General features: G+C 39.3%; 1 protein-coding gene across 1 annotated transcript; it reads left to right on the top strand.

Annotated features, from left to right (window-relative positions):
- The first annotated feature begins 1,582 nt into the window (after nucleotides 1-1,582).
- Nucleotides 1,583-21,493, top strand: SLC5A7 (solute carrier family 5 member 7). Its single transcript, XM_041468560.1, has 8 exons — nucleotides 1,583-1,760; nucleotides 8,927-9,040; nucleotides 11,807-11,962; nucleotides 14,555-14,703; nucleotides 16,674-16,817; nucleotides 18,619-18,772; nucleotides 19,924-20,141; nucleotides 20,870-21,493. Exons 1-8 carry the CDS (start codon nucleotides 1,583-1,585, stop codon nucleotides 21,491-21,493), a joined length of 1,737 nt encoding a protein of 578 aa, XP_041324494.1.
- The last annotated feature ends 2,908 nt before the right edge of the window (nucleotides 21,494-24,401 follow it).

Genomic DNA, 24,401 nt, shown 5'->3' with positions numbered 1-24,401 from the left:
GGGCGCACAGAGCTCACCTTCCCTCCCCTACCTCTGCCCTCTTCCCTTTCTCCATCGCTCTTTTCACTATGTCCTTTTAGATCAGGCCTTTCTTTTCTTCCTCTTTCCCGTTGGTTCAATATGATCCTGTTCCTTCCTGTTTCCCCTCATTCCCTTTTGTCTTCTCACCTCAATTTCACTTCCTAACCCTGCTTCCCTGCCATGACACGACAATCAGCCTCCCTTGAGTCATCCTTACTTCCCCCCAACGTCCCCTATCACTCTGACGTCTTTCCCCCTTCCTCCCCCCAGCTCTGACGGACGCGGTCCTCTCACCCCACTGAACCCTCCTCCTTTATAAAGAGATTTTCCTCTTTATTAATCCAGGAGACCCCCGTCGCAGCCTCAGCACTCGGCGCACTGTCGGCACCGCGGGGCGAGAACTATCCTTCCTTCGCTCCTTCCCTCCCCCCGCCAGCGGGAAAGCCCCGGGCGGGGACACAGCCCCCGGCGGCTCGGCCCCGACACCGCCCCGCGGCATGGGCGGCCGTGCCCCGCGGGCTGCGGGGCAGCGCGGCGGCGGAGCGCAGGTGGGCGGCGGGCTCCTGTCCCTGTCCCTGTCCCTGTCCCTGTCCCTGTCCCTGTCCCTGTCCCTGCCCGACGGCGCGGCGGCCGGGCGGGCGGGGGCGCGGGCGCGCACGGCGGCTCGGCGGAGCGCGGAGCCCCGGGAGGTAGGGCTGCCTCGGGCGGCTGGCCCCGCCGGCCGAGCCGCGGAGCCGTCGGGAGCGCGGACGGGTGTTGCCGGCGCGGCTGTGCGGGAGCGAACGCGGAGCTGCGGGGCCGGGATGGGGAGGGGGCTCCGGGAGAGGCTGGGTACGGGGCTGCCGCTGTCTGCGTCGCTCGGGAGTTTTTCCCCGCTGTAGTTCGTGTACTTCAACATTTCTGCCTTCCGACAGCTTTTAAGCTTTCCGTTTGCTTCCCATATTTGAGAGAACAGATTCATACGTTTCATGCTGGACAATTAAGTGTTGCAAAAAAGAAATCGCAGATTTTAAAGTACGGGCGATGTCACAAGGGGGACGAGACTCAGAATTCCAATACAAACACTTAAAATATATGTTTTGCTGTTGTAGCTATTATTTATATGCAGTTTAGTTCTAGTATTACTTAAGGCATTTTGTCTTCAAAATAGAGATTTCTGTAATAGTCCACATGGCCAAGATTTTCTATCTCTTGTACCAAACTGGTCTGTGACTGAAAAGTTCCCAGACACTGAGGGCTTGGTGATACCAATATTTTTCAGTGCTCAATAACTGACTTCTAAGGATAGTTTAGCTTTCAGCCACGTCATTCATTGCCTTTTGTGTTCAGAGACTGTAACCACTGGTTGTTGCTCCACAGGCGTTTTAATTGGCATGTGACATTAATCTCAATTACATCCGAAATTCTCATTTCTTAAATTTACTGGAATAGTCTCTTTAAAAACCATCTGAGGGGTTTTGTACACTGGTTAAAAGCAGGTATGCTAAAAGCAGACTTATTATTGCATTCTCTCCAGAGGTCTTAATGAAATAGTGATAAAAGAAACAGTTGGGACTTCAACATGGCTTTCCATGTGGAGGGACTGGTGGCCATAGTTGTCTTCTACCTGGCAATCCTGGCAGTAGGGATATGGGCTGCTTGGAAAACCAAGAACACCGGCAGCGAAGGAGATCGCAGCGAAGCTATTATAGTCGGTGGAAGAGACATTGGTTTGCTAGTTGGTGGATTTACAATGACAGGTATGTAAAAAAACACCTTGTTGTTTCCCAGTTAGTGTATAACTTGTCAGTTTCCCTCTGAATGAATTGCAATCTGCATGTTAAGTAATGCAAAGTGGGGAAAATATGTATACTTTTTATCCAATTGTTTAATGAACAGCCAAATGTATATCTGTATAAAAACAACAAATATTTGTAAGTCTGACAGGAAGAATACATATTTAATTAGTTTTCATATATTTTCATTCCATATTCATCTGTAGATCAGATATGTTTGGGACAAAAGTATGGAATTAATATAGATTAATTAGAAAGTTTTAAAATAACTGTTATTGTTTTTAAAACCATCCAAATTTGTGTGTTATTCTTGGGTTTGTTAAATCCTAGTGCAGGGAAAAAGACTGGTGGGAAGGGGAGGGTGTACGACATAAATTAACTTTCTGAAAGAAAATTGGCATAACTCCAGACTTGTAACTGTACAGATATCAGCAAACTTATTTTGTGGATTCTTTTAGCTTCTTTTTCAGCAAAATAATGCTTTACTCTCAATAACAGTATCAGTAAGAAAAGCCTGGGTAAAGGAAGAGCTCTTCACTGATTTTGTAAACAGTGCTCTGACTCCCAGAGCCAGTCAAACCAGCCGTCTTACCTGGGTAAATAAGATAGTCACAATACTGTCCAAAATCTCAAAACTCATATTTTGGTATTGGAACAAAAATGCATTATAAGAAGAGTGAATTACCATTATATTAAGGCAAATTAATGTTTAGGCATGTTTTTGTTGTTTTTTTTTTTTTTAATTTAATCTAAATCCTATTCAGGCAAAACCCTTTCAATTCTCAAATTGAATTATCTGACTATATTTATGCATTGCTGTTTTGCCCTGTTCTGCTTTCACAATGATCTAGTAAGGAAGAGTCAGGTAAAACTTGGGCCAAAATTCTGCCTTTTTAATTTGAGATAAATTCACATTCTTTTGCAGGGGCATTTTGCTCATTCAAAGACTGAATGTTTAGATATTGAGTAAAGAATGTTTGTAAAAGTCAATAAAGTTTGAATACAGTCAGATGTTCTACTTTTTACATTATGCTGTAATTTACTGTATCATGCATCCATCAGCTGCTGGTGCATAAGATATGACAACAGTCTGCTCATAGTAAGAGGTGGTTCAACTGCTTTCTGCTGAATGAAATGTTTTCAAGGACACCGAAACCAGAATATTTTGTAGAAATACTGGTTGCCACAAAACAATAAGCATTAAATCAGGGGACTCAAGATTTAAAAAAAGGCATTTTCCACAGAAGTGGCTACGACTAATGGCTTTGCATATAGACAGTACAAATTCTGGTCTCCTTAATCCTGTTTTGCAGGAGTACTTTGTGTAACAGCTGAAGCACAGATGAGACCTGTACTGGGATTTCCTATATCTCAGGCATGTTCTGTAGCCACCACAATGCACACCCGCACATGTTCATCCTGCATTGTGCAAGCTCTAGAGATGGCGCAGTGTCTCATCTTTGCAGCAGAATATCAGACTGATCCCAAAGCCTTTGGGTAGCTAAAAGCTACCCAAAAGCTGAAACTCTTTTTCCGCTATACCTTCCTTAAATCTGGCAATTAAAACTTGATATGGCAACTAACCTACCTTTCAGTTGTAGTGAACCACGCCTGGTGCATAAAGTGAGATCTGAGCACAACTCTGATGAGCCAGGGGTTCGTCCGAGTTTTGTCTCGGTGAGGGTGTTTGGGGCACTCGGTTTCTAAAGTCACAACCAAACAATTATGAAAGCAAGCTGATGAAAATCAACAATAATTTTTACAGGTTGATAATTTTTACAAAATAGACACATTATTCAAGGGCATGCTTGCTTTTTAAAAAATGGTCGATGCTGATTTTGCACCTCACAACCATGACTACTCACAATACACAACTATTCCAACATCATCTCTTTATATTTTTCAGGTTTAATTTTCTAAATATAAATTAGAAAGCAAAGCCTACCCTGCAACAGTAAAACAAGAATTGTTTTAAAGATCTCCAGAAAGGATAATGTTTTTATGTACATGAAGCACTTTGGGTTATGAGATAAGGCCTTATTCTCTCTTTTTTTTGCCTGGGACAAAAACATTACAATATTCCGCAGATATTGGCCACAAAAATGGTAGAGGTTTCTAGGGTTACTTAGTGGAGAGGATGACAGCACTTAGCGTATAAATTTGAAATAAAATTCAGAAAATAAGCATCAAAGTCAAGATTCCAGAGTAATTATAGCTGATTTTCTAAACACCATTGAAAAATCTTAAAGCACTACCTATGAATAACAGCTGTGGATATTTTTGGGTATATGCTATGATCCTGAAGAAGAAAAAGCTGTATCAACCAGCTACTGAAATGCTGAACACAAAGCCTGTTGAAGGTTGAGTGCGTCTGCAAATAAGAAAACAGAAAGAGTAAAAAGGTTGGATTCTGGATGGATCACAGCAGCTTATGTTAAAATGAAATAATATTTTACCATAGTAGACACATTTAATCTGTGTATAATTTTTACATAATTATAGATAAAATGTTGCATTAAATACTAGCATTCCTTATTTTTGTGGATTTTTTTAAAAGAAGTGATATCTCCAACAAAATTGAATCTAATTAGATTTTAGTGATTGAGTTTAAACCTCAAAGGAAATAGTCGAGATTACATAACTAAATGCTCACAAACATGACCCAAAAGGTAATAATCTATTGATGCAATTTTTGCATTTTAGTTGGATAGAGCTACATAACCCTTCCACATGAAAAAAAAATATTACACAATTCTATTTTATTCTAATCCTTGGATCAGAATTTTCATTTTACAGAACTTGACAAGTTTATTAAATAATTTGAGTGCTCAGACAAGGAATTCTACCTGAAGAAGTGCCAAAAACTTTGGTTTCCTAGTATATATCACTATATATCAAGAACTCAGAGATCAACTTCTGTGTGTCTCACAGGAACTAGGAGAAAAATTGCACTCCTTACCCTCAGTATTTGTCTGATCATTTTTAACAGTGCATGTTTTAAATGGATATTGATATTTGCTGCATTTTTTTGTTCTTCAGACAGCAGGCAAAGAGAAGATTACCACATGAATGTTTCCATACAGTATTAGATATTGTATTCCTTTTGGCTGATGTAGCTAAAAACAAAAAGAATTTCACCAAAAATAATGGTATTAAACTAACTTTAAATTGTGGCTTAGCAAATGAGGATCAGAAAATTAATATCTAAGGTTGAAGTCCCATCCTATCTAATCCCTTTATTTCATTTCTAATGTATTTACCTGTGTCAGTGTACGTGCTGACTATCCATTCACCCCCTCAGAAAAAGACATATAACACCTTCCTAGAGCTCTGTGGTCCTTGACAGGTGTTCCAGAATAGTCATGTGCACAGAAAAATTGATTAGCAGCAATTTTTCAATGGCCAATCCAGAAATCAAGAAATAAAATTAAAAATAAAGGCTAAATCCTTCATGCCACCTTACACAGCAATATCTGTCTGCAGGATAGACAGTGGAGGGTAATGACCCCTACAACATCACACAGAAGGGAATTGACTTGATCTCCTCCAGAAGAAATAAGGGAGCTAGGCACGGCATCCAAGTGCCCCTTGGGGAACACCTGACACCTCTGTAGCAACTGTTGGCAAGTCAATGCTGGAGCTGGAAGCCCCTTTCACCACAGCTGCAGCAATATTGGACATCTGTCCTTGACTATAGGATATTATTCCCACCTGTACCCAAGTATATAATTAATGTAGAATTCATACTTAGGCATTTTCTGGGGAAAGAGACAAATAAGCTTCCCTTTGCAAATATTTACTTTTTGATATTGGATACAGGTGCTTATTCCATAAGTTTATGCTGCTTGAGACACAATAGGCAGCACACATCCCAGGTAGTCATGGATTTTTCTGTAGAGAGTGGTGACCTTCAGGGGTCCATATTGGGACCAGTGCTGTTCAACAGCTTTGTCAGGGCCATGGACAGTGGGATTGAGGGTACTCTGAAGCAAGGTTGCAGATGATACCAAGATGAGTGCTGTGGTTGATACTCTAGAGGGAAGGGATCCCATACAAACGTACCTGGCCCAGTGAAAGGGACCAAGTGTAAGATCCTCCATCTGGATCAGGGCAAACCCAAACATGGGTACAGGGTGGGTGATGAGTGGATTAAGAGCAGCACTGTAGAGAAAAACTTAGAATCACAGAATTGTGGAATCGTCAGGATTGGAAGAGGCCTTGAAGGTCATCGAGTCCAACTGTCAAGCCAGCACTACCACTGTAGCCCCTAAACCACTAAACCACACCACCCAGTGCAAGATCCAGACACCTTGTAAACACCTCCAGGGATTGTAACTCCACCACCCTCCTGGGAAAGATATTCCAATGACTGACCACCCTAACAGTCAAAACTGTTTTTCTAACATCTAATCTGAATCTCAGCTTAAGACCATTTTCTCTTGTGCTTTTACTGTAGGCATGGTAGAAGAGACTGGCCCCACACCAGTACATCCTCCTGTCAGGCAGTTGTAGAGAGTGATGGGGTCCTACTCTTCTCAGGACTAAACATACCCACCTGCCTCAGTTGTTCCTCATCAGACATCTTTTCTAGACCTTTCACGAGCCTTGTCACCCTTTGCTGGACACACTTCAGCATCAATGTCCTTTTTAAAGTGAGGGGCCCAGAACTGGGCACAGTACTAGAGATGCCAAGGCCAAGGGGATGATGTCTTTCCCGGTCCTGCTGGCTGCTCTATTGCAGATGCAGGCCAGGCTGCCATTGGCCTTCTTGGCCACCTGGGCACACGTTTGCTCGTGTTCAGCTGCTGCTGATCAGCACCCCCAGATCCTTTTGTGCTGGACTGTTTTCCAGACACTCTCCCCAGCCTCTAGCACTGTCTGGGGCTGTTGTGACCAAAGCCTAAGACTCAGCACTTGGTCTTGTTGAACCTCATGCAGCTGGCCTCAGCCCGTCTCTCCAGCCTGTCCATATCTTACACTCCTGCAGATCAACACTCTGACCCATCTTCATGGTATCTGCAAATTTGCTAATGGTAGACTTAATCCCCTCATCCATATAATCAGTAAAAATATTAAACAGGACTGGGCCCAGCACTGATCTCTGGGACAGGCTGGGAGAGTTGGGGTTGTTTAGCCTGGACAGGAGAAAGATCTGTGCAGACCTGATGGCAGCATTACAGTACCTAAAGGGGGCTTATAGAAAAGGAAGGGATCAGGGCATGTAGTGATAGGATGAGATGTAGAAGTAGGTAATTGAAGGGTAGATTTAGATTATATGTTCAGAAGAAATTCTTTATTGTGAGGATGGTGACACACTGGAACAGGTTGCTCAGAGATGTTGTGGTTCCTCATCTCTGGAAGTGTTTAAGGAGAGGTTTGACAGGGCTTTGAGCAGCCTGGTCTAGTGGGTGGCATCCCTGCCCATCACAGAGGGATTAGAAATAGAAGATTTTTACGGTCCCTTTCAATCCAAACAATTCCATAATTCTAGAACTCTGGTAAACAAAGTATCATACTCCCCTCTATCTTAATTCACACTGTAAAGAGTCACAAAATCCCAAATGTGTGACAACTTTTTATGCAGATTATGTATCCTTGCTCTTCTTGTTAAGAATCAGCCTTAACCCATCTTCCCCATGTGGCCCCATATGGGCATCACTCACCCCTTATCTCTGCAGTACACAATAGCTCTTGATAACCAAAAGTCTACTCGTAACAGGTCTCCTTGGGTCACTTCTTTTGTTGCAGCCTTTCTGTGCATGCACACCCCTCATAAAAGTCCATTATACCATTTCCAGCAACAGAATGGTTCATTCCTGTGCTTCACATTGCTGAAAGGGGGACAATTGTAGTTCTCTGGATGCTGGAGATCTTTGATTCTAAAGGTATAGTGAAATTCAGCAAAATGCCCTCTAGTAGTACTTGAGAGATATCACAGTCAAGCGGAAAAAAGTAGTTATTTAGCTCTTAATGAAATTTCTTAAAGAATTTTATTAAATTTTCTTAATTTGTTTTTCTCTCCAATTGTTTGTCTTAAACACTAAATCAGGTTTGCCTGTACGATGGTGGATGATGGGAAAAGTCTGAGGAATGTTTAAGAAAAATACATTTCGAGCTATTGTGACTTTTTACACAGAAACCCTAACTACTCTTACATGAAAAAGTAAAGGCTTCTGACACAAACCAAAACATCATTACAAAAATCTAGGACTCGTAATGGTCTGTCTGCCCTTGTTCAAACTGCAAACTTGGATTTCTAAAACTTGCTCATTATACATCAGAGATAATAAAAAAAAAATTGCATGGAATCTGCAAACAGGAAGAGATTAACTTTATTACTTGATTTGTTATGAAATATTTTTGCAGATGTAATCACAACACATTTCTGTGTTGGAGTTTTCTCTCATATATACTGCTGATCCCAAATTCTCAAATGTAGAAACTTCCTTAAAAGCAGAGAATCAACTCATTAAGTGTCAGAGGTCGGTATATTAAAAATACTGCTTTTTGGAGAGAGATAAAATCAGAAATATTTGAGATAGCACATATCCTTTGTTGAATATGGCTCAAGGAAGAATAAAATAAATGAATTAAAGTTTAGAACTTACATGGCGACAAAAAAAGCGCCACAACTCTATATAGAAATATTTTGAGAACACAGAGTTTATTACTATGCTTCATGTAACAACAAAAATTTAACAAGGTTTAAAAGGCTTTTTTTTGTTCATGAAGGTCCTGGTAAATAATGTGTTCATTAAATTTTTGCCTATTTTAAATGTTCTTCTTCAGACTCCCCCTTATACCTCTCCTTTATTTGTACTAACACAAACAAAATAGTAATAATGGTAAATAAGTAGTGGGGGATTCAACCCTCACATCTTCACTGGCTTTATAGAGACTTAGACACTTTGATGATTGCCTTAGTCCATTTGACTTCTCTTTTCATATGCTTAGGCTGTAAATTCAAATTAGGGCTGCCTTTAATAAAAGGATGCCATGCCTGGCACTTGTATTGTTCATATAATAAAAAATAACCACGTCATACATAATGATGATTTTATTATACAGTGTGTGAGTGAGCTTTTCTTTCTTTGTGGACATTAAAGACTTTTCCATCTCTTCCTTTTCAGCCACATGGGTTGGAGGAGGTTACATCAATGGAACAGCAGAAGCTGTGTATGTCCCAGACTATGGTTTAGCTTGGGCTCAGGCCCCTATTGGATATTCCCTTAGCCTGATTTTAGGTAAGCAAATACTAAAACTAGTAGTCCCTCATTTTAAAGAGTTCTGATGTTGGGTTCATTCTTTGAAATAAAAAACTAGGGTCTAGTTTTGCAAAAAGGTTGCTGAGGTAAACTGAATCCCTTCTTCTGGTACATTTGGCTGTTGAAAAAAACAAAACAAAAAAATCTCTATAAATAGTTTGATATCTCAAGTCTCCTAAATTGCTTACCAAGACCTATTTGATTATTACAACCATATTCTTCAGGGGTAGGGCATTGTGTTTAAATTGTCTACACCAAGTTTTATATATTCAAGTTTTCTTTAATTGCCTGTATGATCTGGAACATGGCCCAGGTGCCCAGGTATCAGTACACCTATAAATCTTGGAACTAGACAAATATCTTTTTGGGTTAGGAAAGTGATTATATTTTATAGATCTTCACCAAGAATCTAGGTAACTTTTTTGATTTTGTGTAGGAAGTGTGTAGCACATACTGCCTCAGATTGGAAACTGTTTCCTTAAAACTGAAACATGCAACCTTTTAAATGCACAAAACTCTAAATCACATGTCAGAATGCAAATGCAGAATCCTGATATATGCAGGGTCAGAGTGCAAAATACAGACAGCATTAAAAGTTTTAATGCTGCGATAATGATGCAACTGCTTAAAAAGCATGTTGTTTCAGAAAAAAGATACTTCATTTTTCATATTTCCTTAACCTGATATACTCACCTTTCTGATATTACTTGACCTCTCAGTCTATTCTGAGTCTGTTTTCCGGGTCCTCCTACCTAATCTGTCCCTTTGTTTCCTTTGGTTGCTTATCCAGATCCTCTTTCACATTTTATTTCTTCCTCTTTCTTTTTTCCTCTTGAAAATGCTTTCCAATGGCCTGTCCTAGTTATCTTCACTTCCCAGGCAGAAACTTCCCCCACTGTAGGTGATCCTCCCTGGCAGTGGTTGCCACCCCTGAGAGCAGCTCAGTGTGCTGTGAGGAAAGCAGTGCCTGTGGATGTCTGCCTGGGGAAGAGCTGGTGTCATCAGGAGGTCACGAGGGTTACGATCCATCGGTGCCATTAACCGGCTGTTAGGATTGGAGTCACAAGCATCCTCCTGGCTCGCAGCCTCTGCAGAATTGACACAAATTAACAATAGTCCAGAAGAGTTAGCCTCTCTGCTTGTTTCCAGCTGTCTAGATATACCAGCTTGTTTTCCTGAAAATGATAATGGCCACTGCAGAGAAAAGCAGTCCGTATGTGTAACCATACTTCTCTCTGCGGAGCACAGAAAGAAAGAATTTCTCTAGGCATGATCTGTACATGAAGGTTTGAGAGGAGGAATTCCTTATCCTTCTTTAAAAAAATACATCATCAAAATTATAAATACAAGGCTGGGAGAATACTTCCTGCTTCAGACAGGAAGTATTTAAGATTGATGTAATCTCCCTGTTTGTTCTCCATACAATTTTATTTTCCTTACTTTTTTCAAGCAATTTATTTTAAAAAGTTAGAATACCTTCTATTTCCTTTGACAGGTGTTTGAACATCCTAATAGGTTATGGTTTTTTCTTCTTCTTCTGTTGTCTTTTGCAATGATGGCATAACAAGTAGAATAGGAAAAGGATCCATTACCAAACCAAAAATCACCAAAAAAAAAAAAAAAAAAAAAAGCTGAAGCTTTTCTGCATCTACCTGCCTAAACACAGCATTCACATAAGCACTATAAATTGGGACGGCAGTGTGTGACCCAGTACCTTCTGTTCAGGGAACTTGATGAAATAAAGAAATATGAGTTATAAAAAGGCAATACATAGAAATCTGGAAAATCTTCTGCACAATACAATGAATAAATGACATATCTTGTCATGAGGAACCCAATTAAGCTTGCCAAATGCCATACAGTATATCTTACTGGGAACTGACAGGGTTTCCAGTTCGTTATTATACAGCAGTTTTACTGTGGTAGAAGTCTGCTTGGTTGTAGTCATGTGCAGATCTCAACTACACAGATTTCCATACAAGGGCTCTTTCAGCTTTCCTTAGATAGGCCCTGGTTTTTTCCCCAAGACAGAGAGAATTTGAGGAGGGGAGGCCTTTGCACATTTATGTACATATCCAGCCCATATACCAGCCAGACAGAGCAGAATAGTGATATATCAAAATTCCTGAACATATATAAGTGAAATAACTGTATGAGAAATATTCATGGAATCTGACACCAGCAGAACTCAAAAACCTCTGACCTATCCTGCAGGTATAGTAAGATTGTTTCCAACATATATAATAAATCTGAATTGTCCTGAAAGGATCAGATTTGCTGTGTGTCCACTAAAACACATGTGAAATTCTATTTCTGATTCAGGAATCTCAGACAGTTTTATTTTTAGAGTAGGACTGTGTGAACTTTCATGCTGGATTCTGGTCTAAGAATCAACAAGATTAGATAGAAAAGCCATTCTCTTAGGCTAATCCAAAATTAGACGAAACTCTGACAGCAATCCATAATGGGAGATTACATAAACTGAGCCAGAAAAAATAAGAAAAAGCCTTTTTCAAATCATCAGACTATAGATACTAATGGAGTGCATGTGTTGAAGTAATTCTGTAGACATATGTAAGAGTTTCCAGAGGATATTTTAACTGTACTTCTTACTTGCAAACAAACAAACAAACAAATAGTATTGGTGACATTTTTGTACCCTTAGCTGACAATTACTGTTTTATCCCTTAATGGTAATGCATTTCAGAACTGCAGCTGGTGTCTTATGTGGCTTTTTCTTTGTAGGTGGCCTTTTTTTTGCAAAACCCATGCGATCCAAAGGCTATGTGACAATGCTGGATCCCTTTCAGCAGCTTTATGGAAAAAGGATGGGAGGACTATTGTTTATTCCAGCTTTAATGGGAGAAATGTTTTGGGCTGCTGCCATCTTCTCTGCCTTAGGTAAGGAATAAGCAGTATAAATATTACGTTATTACAGGTAGAAATTATCAAGAATGTCAGAAATGTATTAAAATTCTGGCTCCAAATGGTAACTATTTAAGCCAAGTGATTCAGACTGTGACATTTCTCAGACCCATGCTAACTAGCAAATAAATAGTAATGCTACCGCTTTATTATTTTGATAAGGAAACGACATGCAAAGTATCTATTCATTTTCGCATACCTTTAAGTTGTCCCTCTTCAAAGACCATGAAAGTATTTTGGAGCAAATTTCTGTTCATAGTGAGGGTGACATAAGTGATTGCAAGTGCCCCTTTTGTGTCAAATCCGACCCAGCTTTTCTTTGACATCTCTAGGATGAGAGAAGCCAGTCAAAATTTCCCTTAATGATATGTAACAGCATTTCCAATGCATCTAAAGAAAATAATCCTTTGCATATAGAAGATCTACATATAGAGATCATTCCATAACACAAATAATAGAAGTAAACAAGACACTGATGAATAAATTGAAGAAGTCTTCAATTCTAAATGGCTTTCTTCTTGACAAAATGAAGAAAATACTCAAGAAAGGATTTGGAGAATTAGTGAAACTATGACTCAATAGAAAATCACTCAGCTACTCATCCACTCCTGAAAAAAATCAGCTTCCAGGGTTTTTAATTATATTTCAGGCCTGAATTTAGCAACCCCTTTAAGAACAGAGAAAGCCCTTGAGTTGAAGCACCAGTAATTGACTTTTACCAACTAATCATACTAATAATGCACATGCATGTGGTAATGCCTTCTAGCATAAGCTATTTTAACAAAAATAAACTTTGAAGGTACTCTCCAACTGTGCTCTGATGAACTGCAAAGCAATGGGGAGCTTGTTTACCACAATTTCGTCATGAAATTCTTAAAAGATTAAGAAAAAACTGCATGCTGAGGTGATAGGAGTTGAATAACTTGAAGAACACTCAGAGTATTTGCAATATTTTTGATTAAGAACAAGTCATTCTCTTTTTATTTTAACACAAGTAGTGTGAATACCTTTCTAGATTTATATAACAGCCATCAGCTAAAGACTGTCAGTGATTATAAAGGTCATTGGAGATTTTGATTTTAACTATTCTGTGAGTAATCTAGCTCCTTTTTCACACCTATCCTCACTGATGAATGTTTAATCCCAGTATTCTTCACTACTTGCTCTTCATCAATACTCCTTGCTTGGCATGATTGTGGAAGGGAAACACTGATCTTTAAGCTGTGGAAGAGGTCTGAGATTGTAATTCTTGAGCACATTAACTTTGAAGGTTCATTGTGCAGCAAAAGCCACATCTGTCAGCTCCCAGAAGTGCTTATATATCACACATCATGTTGTCTTCTAAGGGCAAAACTCTTTCAAATATGTGCTCCAGAACATCCATCTACAATAACTGCAAGCACTAAAAGTAGTTGCAAGATGTTTCATTGAAATCATCCTAATTAGAAGGAAAGGAATTTTTTTCAACATGGTCTTAAAACATTGCCATGGCTTGAAATAGCTGATACATCTAAGGGAGATGTATAACCATCCTGATAGGTGCCAGAGGGGCAGTGCAGGAGGACACAAGCTTTTCAGGAGGTTTCTTGAGTGCACTGGCAGCAACTTCTTGACACAAATTATCAGAGAGCTGTTGTAGGGAGGTGTTCTGTTGAACTTGTTACTTAGACCCAAGGAAGAACAAGTCAGGTATAAAGTATAAAGGTCAAAGGCAGATTTGGCTGCAATATTCATGAGATGGGGGAGCTCATGGTCCTGAGCAGGGGGAACAAGGCAAATATCACAACTGCAACCATAGACTTCAGAAGAATAGAGCTGGGCCTCTCCAATATTCTGCTGGGAAGAATCCCATGGGAGACTGTCCTGGAGTCCAGCAGAACTGGTTGATATTCAGGGATCACCTCCTCCATGTTCAAGAACATTTCATCCTAACAAAAGGGAAAATGTGGACTGCTGTTGAATGGGATGGGCCACCTGGTGGTAAAAGATGTGAAAAAGGCTGATGTATTCAGTGCTTTTTCTGCTTAATTCTTTGCTGGCAAGATCAGTTTTTAGGAATCCCAGAGAAGCCTGGGAAAGTCCAGTGCAAGGAAGACTTGCTGGAAGAGAACCAAGTGAGGAAACTTTAAAATACACTGGACAGACACAGTTTCATGGGACATCCTGCAAGTGCTGTGGCAGCCGGCTGGTAGCATTGCAGGAGCACTCGCAGTATCCTTCTGAAGACTGTGGCAATCAGAGATGGGCATATCTGTTTTTCCCAGACAGAACAAGAGAGTGTAGTCCTTACGGACCTTGAGCAACGTAAGGAAGTGCTGTTGGGACACTTCTCCATTTCCTAAGAACCTGCAAAATGACAGATGCTAAACTTAGACCAACAGAAGCATCTCTTTTCCCATTCCCTTCAAAGGTGCAGAAAGGGTGTGCAGAATACAGAGGGGGGGAATTATTACTGCTGTTTCTAAGTGTCAGACCAGAACCAATATATGCAACTTAACAAAGGTGGGGTTCTCATCAGACATGCTGTGATACACGCACTAACACACAGTGCTTTGGTTTTCCCCTCAGGTGCAACTATAAGTGTGATCATTGACATTAATGTCAATATTTCAGTAATTATTTCTGCCCTCATTGCCACTATGTATACACTTGTGGGTGGGGTTTATTCTGTGGCCTACACCGACGTAGTTCAGCTCTTCTGCATCTTCCTGGGACTGGTAAGTTTGGCTTTTTTTGCCCTATTTTGTCAAGGATTTTGTTCTGAGCAGCTGGAAGGGCCAAGTGTGCCATGGGGCGTACCAGGCACAGCATTGCTAACCAGTCAGACTCACAGAGTGCTGACTTTAAAAGAGTCTGCATTTGCATCAATGTACAGCCTGTACTTTGGAAATAGTGCTGTCCAAGAGGTCTGATTCTTTGGCTTTTTTCCAGCCAGTCTGGCAGTCCAACCGCTCTTACAATTTTCCTCTTGAGTATACATTTAACTCAGATTAGGACGGGTGCTGACTCCTTTCCTGTCTGTCTATAGGACTGTGACTTGGGCTCTGGAAGGAGGCATCAGACATAGGAAGCTGTTGGTAGTGAAATTCTGTCACTGGACCTGCAGAATTGATACTCTACTGCTTCTCTTTTCTGTGGTTGTCACCTACACAGCTTAGTTACCCTCGTGTTAACTTAGTTACCCTTCTTGGTTTTTCCCTCATTTCCCTCCACCACCCTTGGAGACCATAATATAGGAAGTCTCACCAGATGTCTTGGCTGTTTTAGTGTGGAAGTGTGAATATCCCTCATCAGCTATCAGTGATATGCTAGTGGGTAGCCTTTTATTTTCTGCTGTTCTTTAAGCCCCATATTGAAAAACATCACCGTGACACTGATCACGAGGGTGCAATCAAAGAAGCTGCTGGCTTTATTTGCCAGTGGCAGTACTAGACAGTCACAGGTGTGCAAAGAACTGTGATATGCTAAAATAAATGAAGTGGCTCAAGATGAAGGAGCCAAAGCACACCTTGGAGACCTGGTGCCCTTTGCTTTCAACAGAGTTCTTGTGCAGCTCTAGGGAAATTGCTTCAGCCAGTGCTTACACAGGTGGTCACTAACCAGCTCTCTGTGTGTGCTTACTCTGTGGCATCTTACTGTGAGGACTATGGCCTTTAAGTGATTTAATGGAAATGGTGCTAAATAGCCTGAAAAAGCAAATCCAAGTTCCAGCTGGCCACCTCAAATGAAAAGCTATTCCAGACTTTCTTCCCTCATATCTTTGTTCTTCATCTGGACAGTGAGGAAAATATTGTCTCTTTCCCTAACATAAATGTTAATATTTGTGAAACATTAAGTTTCTACAGATGGCATGCATTACAGAAATTCCCAAAACTGAAGATAAATCAAAGTACAGAAATTGTCTTCCAGTGTGATCCACTCACAAACCACTAGAGAGCCTGATCCTGCAGGAATAACATAAAATCAGCACTAACCTGATTTTGGGGGGGGCGGGGGGGGGGGCAGTGATGGGAAGCAAATAAAGGTTGCATAGAAGTTTTCTAAATTATTAGATCTATAGCTTTATAGTGTTTTGTTTAATTCACATTGGGCTGTTTATGTAATTTCCCATTTGAAATAAACAGCAATAATGTAATGCTGAAAAACCCATATTCATGAACTCAAGAGTGTCATCAGTGAGGCTGAGGAGTCAGTATCTAAATAGTCATGCTCTAGGGAGGCAGGTTTAGATCAGATGGGACACTCTCACAGTAGATGTCACAACAGAGGAGAGCACAGATTCAGTTATCCCAGCTTCTCCTCCAGACTCTGGAGCAGTTTTTAATCCCACTGTCACAGAGCTTTGCTGCTCCTTCCTCTAAAGTCTGGTGGTGCAGGAAAGAGTGTAAACAATGTATGAGGAGGTTAGGTAAAATAGAACAAAGTTGTATAAAAATGTGTCTTTGCTTCTGCTTTTGCAGTTTACATTTATTAATTCTTTGCTCATGCTCTTGACGACACATGTGAGCTATCCACTACCAAGCCCTCTGCACATAATCTGACTTTTTGCAAATCATCTTCATAATTTGGTATTCAATCTTATTCAAACAAGCAAGAATAAGAAAACTAGATGAGTGTTGATATTAGAATTTCACAAATTTAGAATATCTTCTTGAGACCTGAGCACATTTTTTCTCTTTGGTTCCAGTGGATCAGTGTCCCCTTTGCCATGTCCCATCCTGCGGTAACAGACATTGGGCTCACGGCTGTGCACCACGTGTACCAAGCACCTTGGCTTGGATCTATCAACTCACTTGACCTTTACACATGGTTGGACAATTTCTTTTTACTGGTAAGTGGTGATTTGTATGAAGGAGTGAAGCATTTAAGCACTTACACCATGTTACTGTGACAGCTGAAAATGATGGAGTCTAGTTAAGAGTTTCTATCACACTGAAAACTTTTACCCTCTTGACTCCTGCTTGATAATTCTGCACATTTGAATGATTTCAGTGACATATCAGCCAACATTGCCAGGAATGCAATTTAAATATCATCAGGCTGAAAGAGCTGACATGTTAAAATTAAATAAAAGTGTGCAGCTAATGCTTAACTGATGTAATTGTTGGCAGAGGAATTAATAAATTGCAGAAGGCAATAAATACATTATACAAATTATTAAATATGCCTTAGGTATAGGGGAAGAAAACGCTGTACAGAGATGGATGGCAGGATGGATAAATTCATACATGCACATAAGCCAGAATGAACCAAGGTCTTTCATTATATTTATATTACACATGGGATCAGTGGTTATTAAGTACTTTCCATTAGAGGATCTAGAAACACATGCTAACATTTTCCATTCTCAGTGTCCCTATGCAAATTTACACTTGGTTTATTATCATGTTTTATTTTGGGATTACATTTTCTGATTTTTTTCCAAATCCTCACAGCCAAAAATTTTCAGGTTTTTTTTATAATTGGTCTATTAAAACATGTTCTTTTATTCAGCATTCTCTCAGAGACCTAAAGTATGACATTAGATCAAGTGGCTGTATTCTCTCCCGTAAGCCTGAAGGTTTCATTTCTGCTGTTGACCAAAGGAAACTTCGGATATTGCCAGATTATGACACACTTTTTTTCATCTTGTCTGTTTCATTAAAGCTCAAGAAATTTACGCATTCTTGGAAATCTCTGATAAAGGAACATTATTACCAAGGCAGCAAAGAAAAACAGTCATAAATAACAAGTCAAAACCAGACTTGTCTGTGAAACATTAATTTAGTCCCTGTGTGTACATGAAGCTATATGAAACACCTGTATACACACTTTCTAGTCCAGATGCCTCCTGCCTCATTTAGTGTATAGAACGAGGATATGAAATTTGCTTGGCTTTTTTTCCATGCTGTTTAGAGACAGACACTTGGTTACTTAGTGGAGACTGTTCAAATCCTGCTCTCAAGACAGAATTGTTAGCACTCGAGTTTTCAATCTTTGGTAATACTCTTTTATGTCATATTTTGCAGAAATAATTTTAAGTCCGAGCAGGATCATATCCAAATAAAAGAGAAGGGTTTTCACCATAAATCAAAACATTTTCTTTTTTTGCCTGTTTTCTACCACTTTCTATTGGTATTGTATTTTCTTAAGGCAGTGGAAGAATAATTTTTCAGATTCCTGAGTTCAATGTATACAGAATGTCTCACCTTCTTTAAAAGACTACACACATTTACAAAGGAAGATAAAATCTTGCTCTGTTATCATGTCAGTCTAATCTAATTTTAGGGGAAGAGGAGTATTGGAGGGCAAATTCTTCAAATATGAAATATGAAAATATTTATTTCCATAAAGTTGTATCAAGTCAAAAAACTTGGGGATTACAGAGACTATGAAAGTGCAAAGTGTTGATGTTAATTATATTAAAAAAAAACTTGTCTAAAAGAGTGGGATTTAAGTGGATTTACACAGGTTTGACATTGCTTGTGATAATGAAAGTTTCAGTTATTACTGGCTGGCTGATATTCAATAAATAAATTTAAAAGTAGTAATATGGCTTTCAGCATTCAAGTGATCCTTGTGCATGTTCTCTACATGGTGATAGTAAAACAATTCAGCTACACCCCAGTCACAGCATGCTGTTGTGTTTGCAGACATTAGGAGGAATTCCATGGCAGGCGTATTTCCAGAGAGTTCTTTCCTCATCTTCTGCCACATATGCTCAAGTTCTGTCATTCCTGGCTGCTTTTGGCTGTCTTGTGATGGCTATTCCTGCAGTACTGATTGGTGCAATTGGAGCATCTACAGGTAAATTATTAAAAATCAGTAGTACAATAAATGTAAAATGAATAGTGCAACAAGTGTGTGAAAATAAATCTTGTGTTAGATATAGGTGACATACACACCAGGTGGCATCATTTTCAACTCATGACTGCTTCAACAAAAAGCTACACAGAAAAATAATGTTACAGAATATTTCTCCCAAAGGAAATTGCTCCTACTACAGTAGATGAAATTAAATAATTTTGTACATTCTAGATATCTACAGACACAATACTTGTATTCAATGTTTGTGTTAGATTCTGGTGCTTTTATTTGGTTGTTACAGTGATAATGGGGAATGGCTGAGGGAGCTGTGGTTATTTAGCCTGGAGAAAAAGAGACTGAGGGAAGACAGTTTGCTCTCTACAACTACCTGAAAGAAGGCTGTAGCAAGGTACATCTCCCACTTAACAAGGAACAGGACAAGAAAATGGCTTCAAGTTGCAGCAGGGGAGGTTTAGAATGGATATTAGGAAAACTGTGTTCACCAAAAGGTTTGTCAAGCGCTGGAACAGGCTGCCCAGGGAAATGGTGGATTCTCCATCCTTGGAGCTATTTAAAATATGTGTAGATTTGGCTCTTGGGGATGTGGTTTATTGATGGGTTTGGCGGTGCTGGGGTAATGGTTCAACTCAATGATCAAAAAGGTGTTTTCCAACCTAAATGATTCTTCGATTTATCAGAAATTTCTTACCTTATATACCAATATATCCTTGCCAAGGTTTTTTTTTGTCATAGTGAGAGTGATCCCCATCACAGTGACTGTGTAGCTAAACTACTAAAAATAGTCTGTTAAAAATGTTTACATTGCTTTGAGCTCTGTAATCCAAAAGAGTAGTTAAACACAGCAGAAAAAAAAACATGAATCCCAGGCTTATTATATTGAATAAAACTACATTTATGTGCAATTTAAAGTTTATTTTAGAGACAAGAAAAAATGCTGAGCAGAATTAAATCTGCCTAACAGAAACTAGTGTGACACTGCCTCTCTGAAATGCCATTGGTCTGGCCCTGGTAACAGTTTGTTCATTGAATGTGCATGAAAATATGGTAATATGAATAGCTTGCCACACATAAAGTGAAGAGGTGCTGTGGCTGCTAATGTTACTGATAACATACTGGTGCCCATATTGCAGCTTGGAACCAGACTGAATACGGTGTCCCTGACCCCAAGAGCAAAAAAGAAGCAGATATGATTTTACCCATCGTGCTGCAGTACCTTTGCCCGGTCTACATCTCGTTCTTTGGCCTCGGTGCCGTATCTGCTGCTGTGATGTCCTCAGCTGACTCCTCAATTTTATCAGCAAGTTCTATGTTTGCTCGGAACATTTACCAGCTTGCCTTCCGGCAAAATGTGAGACAATGTTTTTGGTTTTACTTTTAGAGAAAATTTTAGATGAGACCTTCTCTAGGTGATACATAGATATAATGTCGTAATGAAACACCTCTTTCATGTTCCTGCCTGTAAGTAGAAAAATAATTTAATTGCTAACAGTATGTTGAACAAACTGAAAATCATAAAAATAATTATGGTTGTGACTGATGACAAAAATGAAAAAGCTGGCTCGCGGAGGGCAGCTGTCAAGAGTTCTCATGGAACTGCAATTTATCCAAACAGCTAATTAGTGTTGCTACAAGTGTAAGTTCCACTTTAATTCTTCACAAAATGAGACATTTTTCTAATCTTTCAATTGGGAAATCATTTGGCAACAGAATGGTCTAATGAGTTGGAGTTTTTCTTAGGAAACAGAGAAGAAATTCTGATGCTGACAGGTTTTTCTAATTGAGCCATATTGTGATTCTATTTAAAAGTTATTTCTAACACTGCTGATTCTTCTCTTTGACTCATCATCAAGGTTTTTGCTATGTTCAAAGAGTAGTGGTTTTGGGACTGGCAACCATAGCCTCTAGGGTTTTTTCTTGGAGATTGAGATTGAGTTAGAGATACTAGTTTGTAATTATTATTGAATTAATCATGCAAAGCTTTCTTTTACAATTCAGTATTTTATATTGACTGTATATAAGTGTAGGTATACATGTATAGACATGAAAAAACCACCTAACACTGCCCTTTTTTTTCAGGCTTCAGACAGGGAAATTGTGTGGGTCATAAGAATCACTGTTCTTCTGTTTGGAGCATCAGCAACAGCAATGGCACTGCTGGCTTCATCAGTGTACGGCCTCTGGTACCTCAGCTCTGACCTCATTTATATCATCATATTCCCCCAGCTCCTGTGTGTGCTATTTATTAAAGGAACCAACACCTATGGTGCCATTGCAGGATACCTGTTTGGCCTTGTCCTCAGAATAACCGGAGGAGAACCGTACCTCTACCTTCAGCCCTTGATCTTCTACCCTGGCTGGTATCAAGATGATAACAACCTCTATATCCAGCGATTCCCATTTAAAACACTTGCTATGCTCACCTCCTTCTTTACTAATGTCATAGTCTCCTACTTAGCCAAATACTTATTTGAAAGTGGGACTTTGCCACCAAAGCTGGACTTTCTTGATGCTGTTGTTGCCAGATACAGTAGAGAACACATGGACAAAGCAACTCTTGTAAAAAGTGACAATATTGTATTAAATGAACTTGCACCTGTGAATCCTCGACACAGTCTAACTTTGAGCTCAACTTTCACAAACAAGGAAGCCTTCAACTACGTTGATTCAAGTCCAGAACTGTCCAACGCTGAAGATAATTAAAAAATCTTGTAGCCACAGGCAAAACAATGAGAAGCAGGATATTCTACAAAGAACAGTAAGAAGCATTTTATCAGAAGAAAAGCAAGAATTAGGAATAAAATGCCGCTGCACATTCTTTAAGTTGTTTCTATGAGCAGGAGCATCCCATGGGAGGAACTCTTTTCTGCTGTTATCTAATATGTTGGATTAGATCACAGAGTGTTTACTAAAGGTGCACTCAATCCCATTCCTTCCATCCAGAGCTATATACTGTACCATTAAAAAATATTTAAAGTTTAAAATATATGTATAAGAAAATGTGCAACAGTTCTTAGCTAGGATATCATATGAAGTGATTATAATACAGTAAATCTGAAATATTATCACTCAGCATTTTATTGGCATTAAGTGAAAATATGTTGCCACACTATAAGTGATTTATTGCTAAAGAGCTAGTTGCTTGAACAAAGACAGATAGATAAATTCCCTCGGGTTTTGGCCTGGTAATTTTTTTACTCATAAAGAAATTTAAATAATACAATCTAGTACTTTATTATTTGTATGAGACAGCAAAATGCACAAATAGTAATAAATTCCTTATAGGAGTGCTAAACATGATATATTATTTTTAAAAGTTAAAATTAAATCACCAGTTTAAAACTATGTTATAGCTGATATAAGGCAACCTTAAGCAAAATACATTAATATGGGTGTTATCTTTCTTCTTCTGTGGTTAGTCACTGTCACCAAAATTCTTACAGCAATAACTGGAGGTGAAATTCAGCTTGTGAAAAATGGCTCTTATAGAAAAACTCAAACTAACTAGAATTTTTCAGTGTTGGGAGAAGACTTATCTTGACTTATCATGAAAATGAACACAAGCAAAGCAGTCTGACACCAAGCAATTTCACCAATGGAATAAATATTGAAAAGTAAAGAGAATCAAGAAGGCTTGAAAAGAGAAATGAGAGGGTTTTCCTTGCAGAAAATTCCCAATTTTCACTTGCTAAAAAAAGCTATTCTTAAAGATGCCAAAAAGTCTTTTGACTTGGTCATGCTGGAATTACTCTGGAAAATCCAGATTTTCCATAGAAAATAACATTTCCTCAAAAATTTCTCAAAAAAACAGGCTTGCTGTACAGCTTTCCACATCTCTTAAGTGTTTGCCTCTGAAAGCAGCTTGGAGAGGAACTGAAAGGAATGGTGAACCCACAAATATAGTGAGAGGCACAGTGGTGTCTTCCACTGAGTGCCGGGCTCCTCCATTGATCCCTGTCCTCCTGGCCATCTCAGTGAGCCTGCAGAGCAGCTGCAGTGGCCAGGTGCAGAAAAGACATGGCTCACAAATGGCAGTGCTGGCCAGAAGCAGCAAAGTGGGGAGTTGAGGCCTCTGCTGACTTTGCCCGGGCCAGCAGGAACACGCAATGTTGTTCCCGCTTGCCCACGGCCAAGATGATTGTGTCTGTCCCCATTGGTATGTGCCTTTCTCAGTGTGAGCTCTAGAAATGAGTCTACATTTCTCTACAATTGAGAATTGTGCTCCAATAATTCTTCTAAAAATCTGTGTATGACACAAAATGTTCGGTTGAAATCCAGATATCCTCCTGTTGCTGGTCACCAGTGAAATTTCTTTTTTTAACCCTCACAGCATGAGGAGTTATACTGGAGGATAGGAGATGCAGGAATGGGTTTTGCTGCTAAAGGAAGAAGCCATCAACTTGTGGATTCAGTGTTGACATAAGCTTTCACAAGGTTGAATCCTTAGATATGTTTTGCTCCTTTTGTGGAGTCCTAACAGCATACATATATATTTAATATGTAGAGAAAATTAATTTCAGAGATGTTGGGGTTTTTTTCTCCTTACGTTGCATTTAAAATAACATTGCAACTCATTTCTGAATATGCACTGTGACCTGCAGTACTACTGTGCTTACCAATATGGAGTGTGCTCTGGGTGGAGGGAATCAAAACCAGAATCTGCACTAAAACCTCAGAAGAGCCACTATAGCAAAGAAATTAAAAATTCCTGCAAGATGAGTTAATAGGCCACCCATGAAATTCAGGGTGCTGAGTATCACAAACCAAACACAAGCCCAGCAGTCTTAATTCCCCCATGAACCATAGAAGGGAGATAAGGAAATAGACTTTGCAGAGGAAAGAGGGAAAGAACAGAAGCACTGCTGAATTATTCTCCATTTTCAGCCCAAATCTGCTAGTCTGAATCCCTTCTTATGGGATCAAGTCACAGTTTTACCTGCTTACATAGCCAATGCCTTATGCTGCCGTTCCAAATTAAGTTAGAGGATCCCATTTTACAGTCACCTGTAGGCCTTCCTGAAAACTTTTCTCTTACCTCAGTTTTGTCTAGGAATTGCTAGAATTCCACTATGAGATGCTGCATAGTGACCAGATGCTTTGAATACAGCAACATTTCGATATTATTTATTTCAAAATGCCCATCTGTGGGGAAAAAAAAAAAAAGAAAAGAGAAGATGGATTGAGCTGGAATAATTTAAGAAATTTTGATTGAAAAATAAATATGTTTTTCTTTTGTATTCCATTGTTGCCATAAAAATTGAAGTGGTTTTAAAATGCTCAAAAAAAGGTAGGTGAAAAAAACAAGCATTAGTCCAAAAACTTCAAACCAGACGCTTTCAACATTATCAGAATATTTTGAACTTTCTATCCTATAGAAATTTTTTTAAATTGATGTAATTTTATGCAGTATTCCTGCTTAGATGGACTACAAAAGCCAAACCAAACAGCCCCATGCAAAGTCTGTTTACAGGTTTTATTGCCTTAGCTCAGCTGTCCTACCATTAAATTTTACAGAGCTGTTCATATAACCAAATGCCATATCTGAGATTGATAGCTGTGGGGAAAAAAAAAAAAAAAAAAACCAAAAAAACAAAAAAAACCCAAAGCAAAC

Source organism: Pyrgilauda ruficollis, unplaced genomic scaffold, assembly GCF_017590135.1.
Source record: "Pyrgilauda ruficollis isolate IOZ18807 unplaced genomic scaffold, ASM1759013v1 scaffold22, whole genome shotgun sequence".
Lineage (NCBI taxonomy): Eukaryota > Metazoa > Chordata > Aves > Passeriformes > Passeridae > Pyrgilauda > Pyrgilauda ruficollis.
The sequence above is the reverse complement of the archived record's forward strand: the minus strand, read 5'-3'. Positions and strand labels throughout refer to the sequence as shown.

Bases quoted from the DNA above. Each gene is read 5' to 3' on its own strand.
- SLC5A7 (XM_041468560.1), top strand. From the start codon at position 1,583: ATGGCTTTCCATGTGGAGGGACTGGTGGCCATAGTTGTCTTCTACCTG. The intron at 1,761-8,926 runs GTATGTAAAAAA...CTTCCTTTTCAG, and splicing joins TGGTGGATTTACAATGACAG to CCACATGGGTTGGAGGAGGT. The intron at 14,704-16,673 runs GTAAGTTTGGCT...CTTTGGTTCCAG, and splicing joins TCTGCATCTTCCTGGGACTG to TGGATCAGTGTCCCCTTTGC.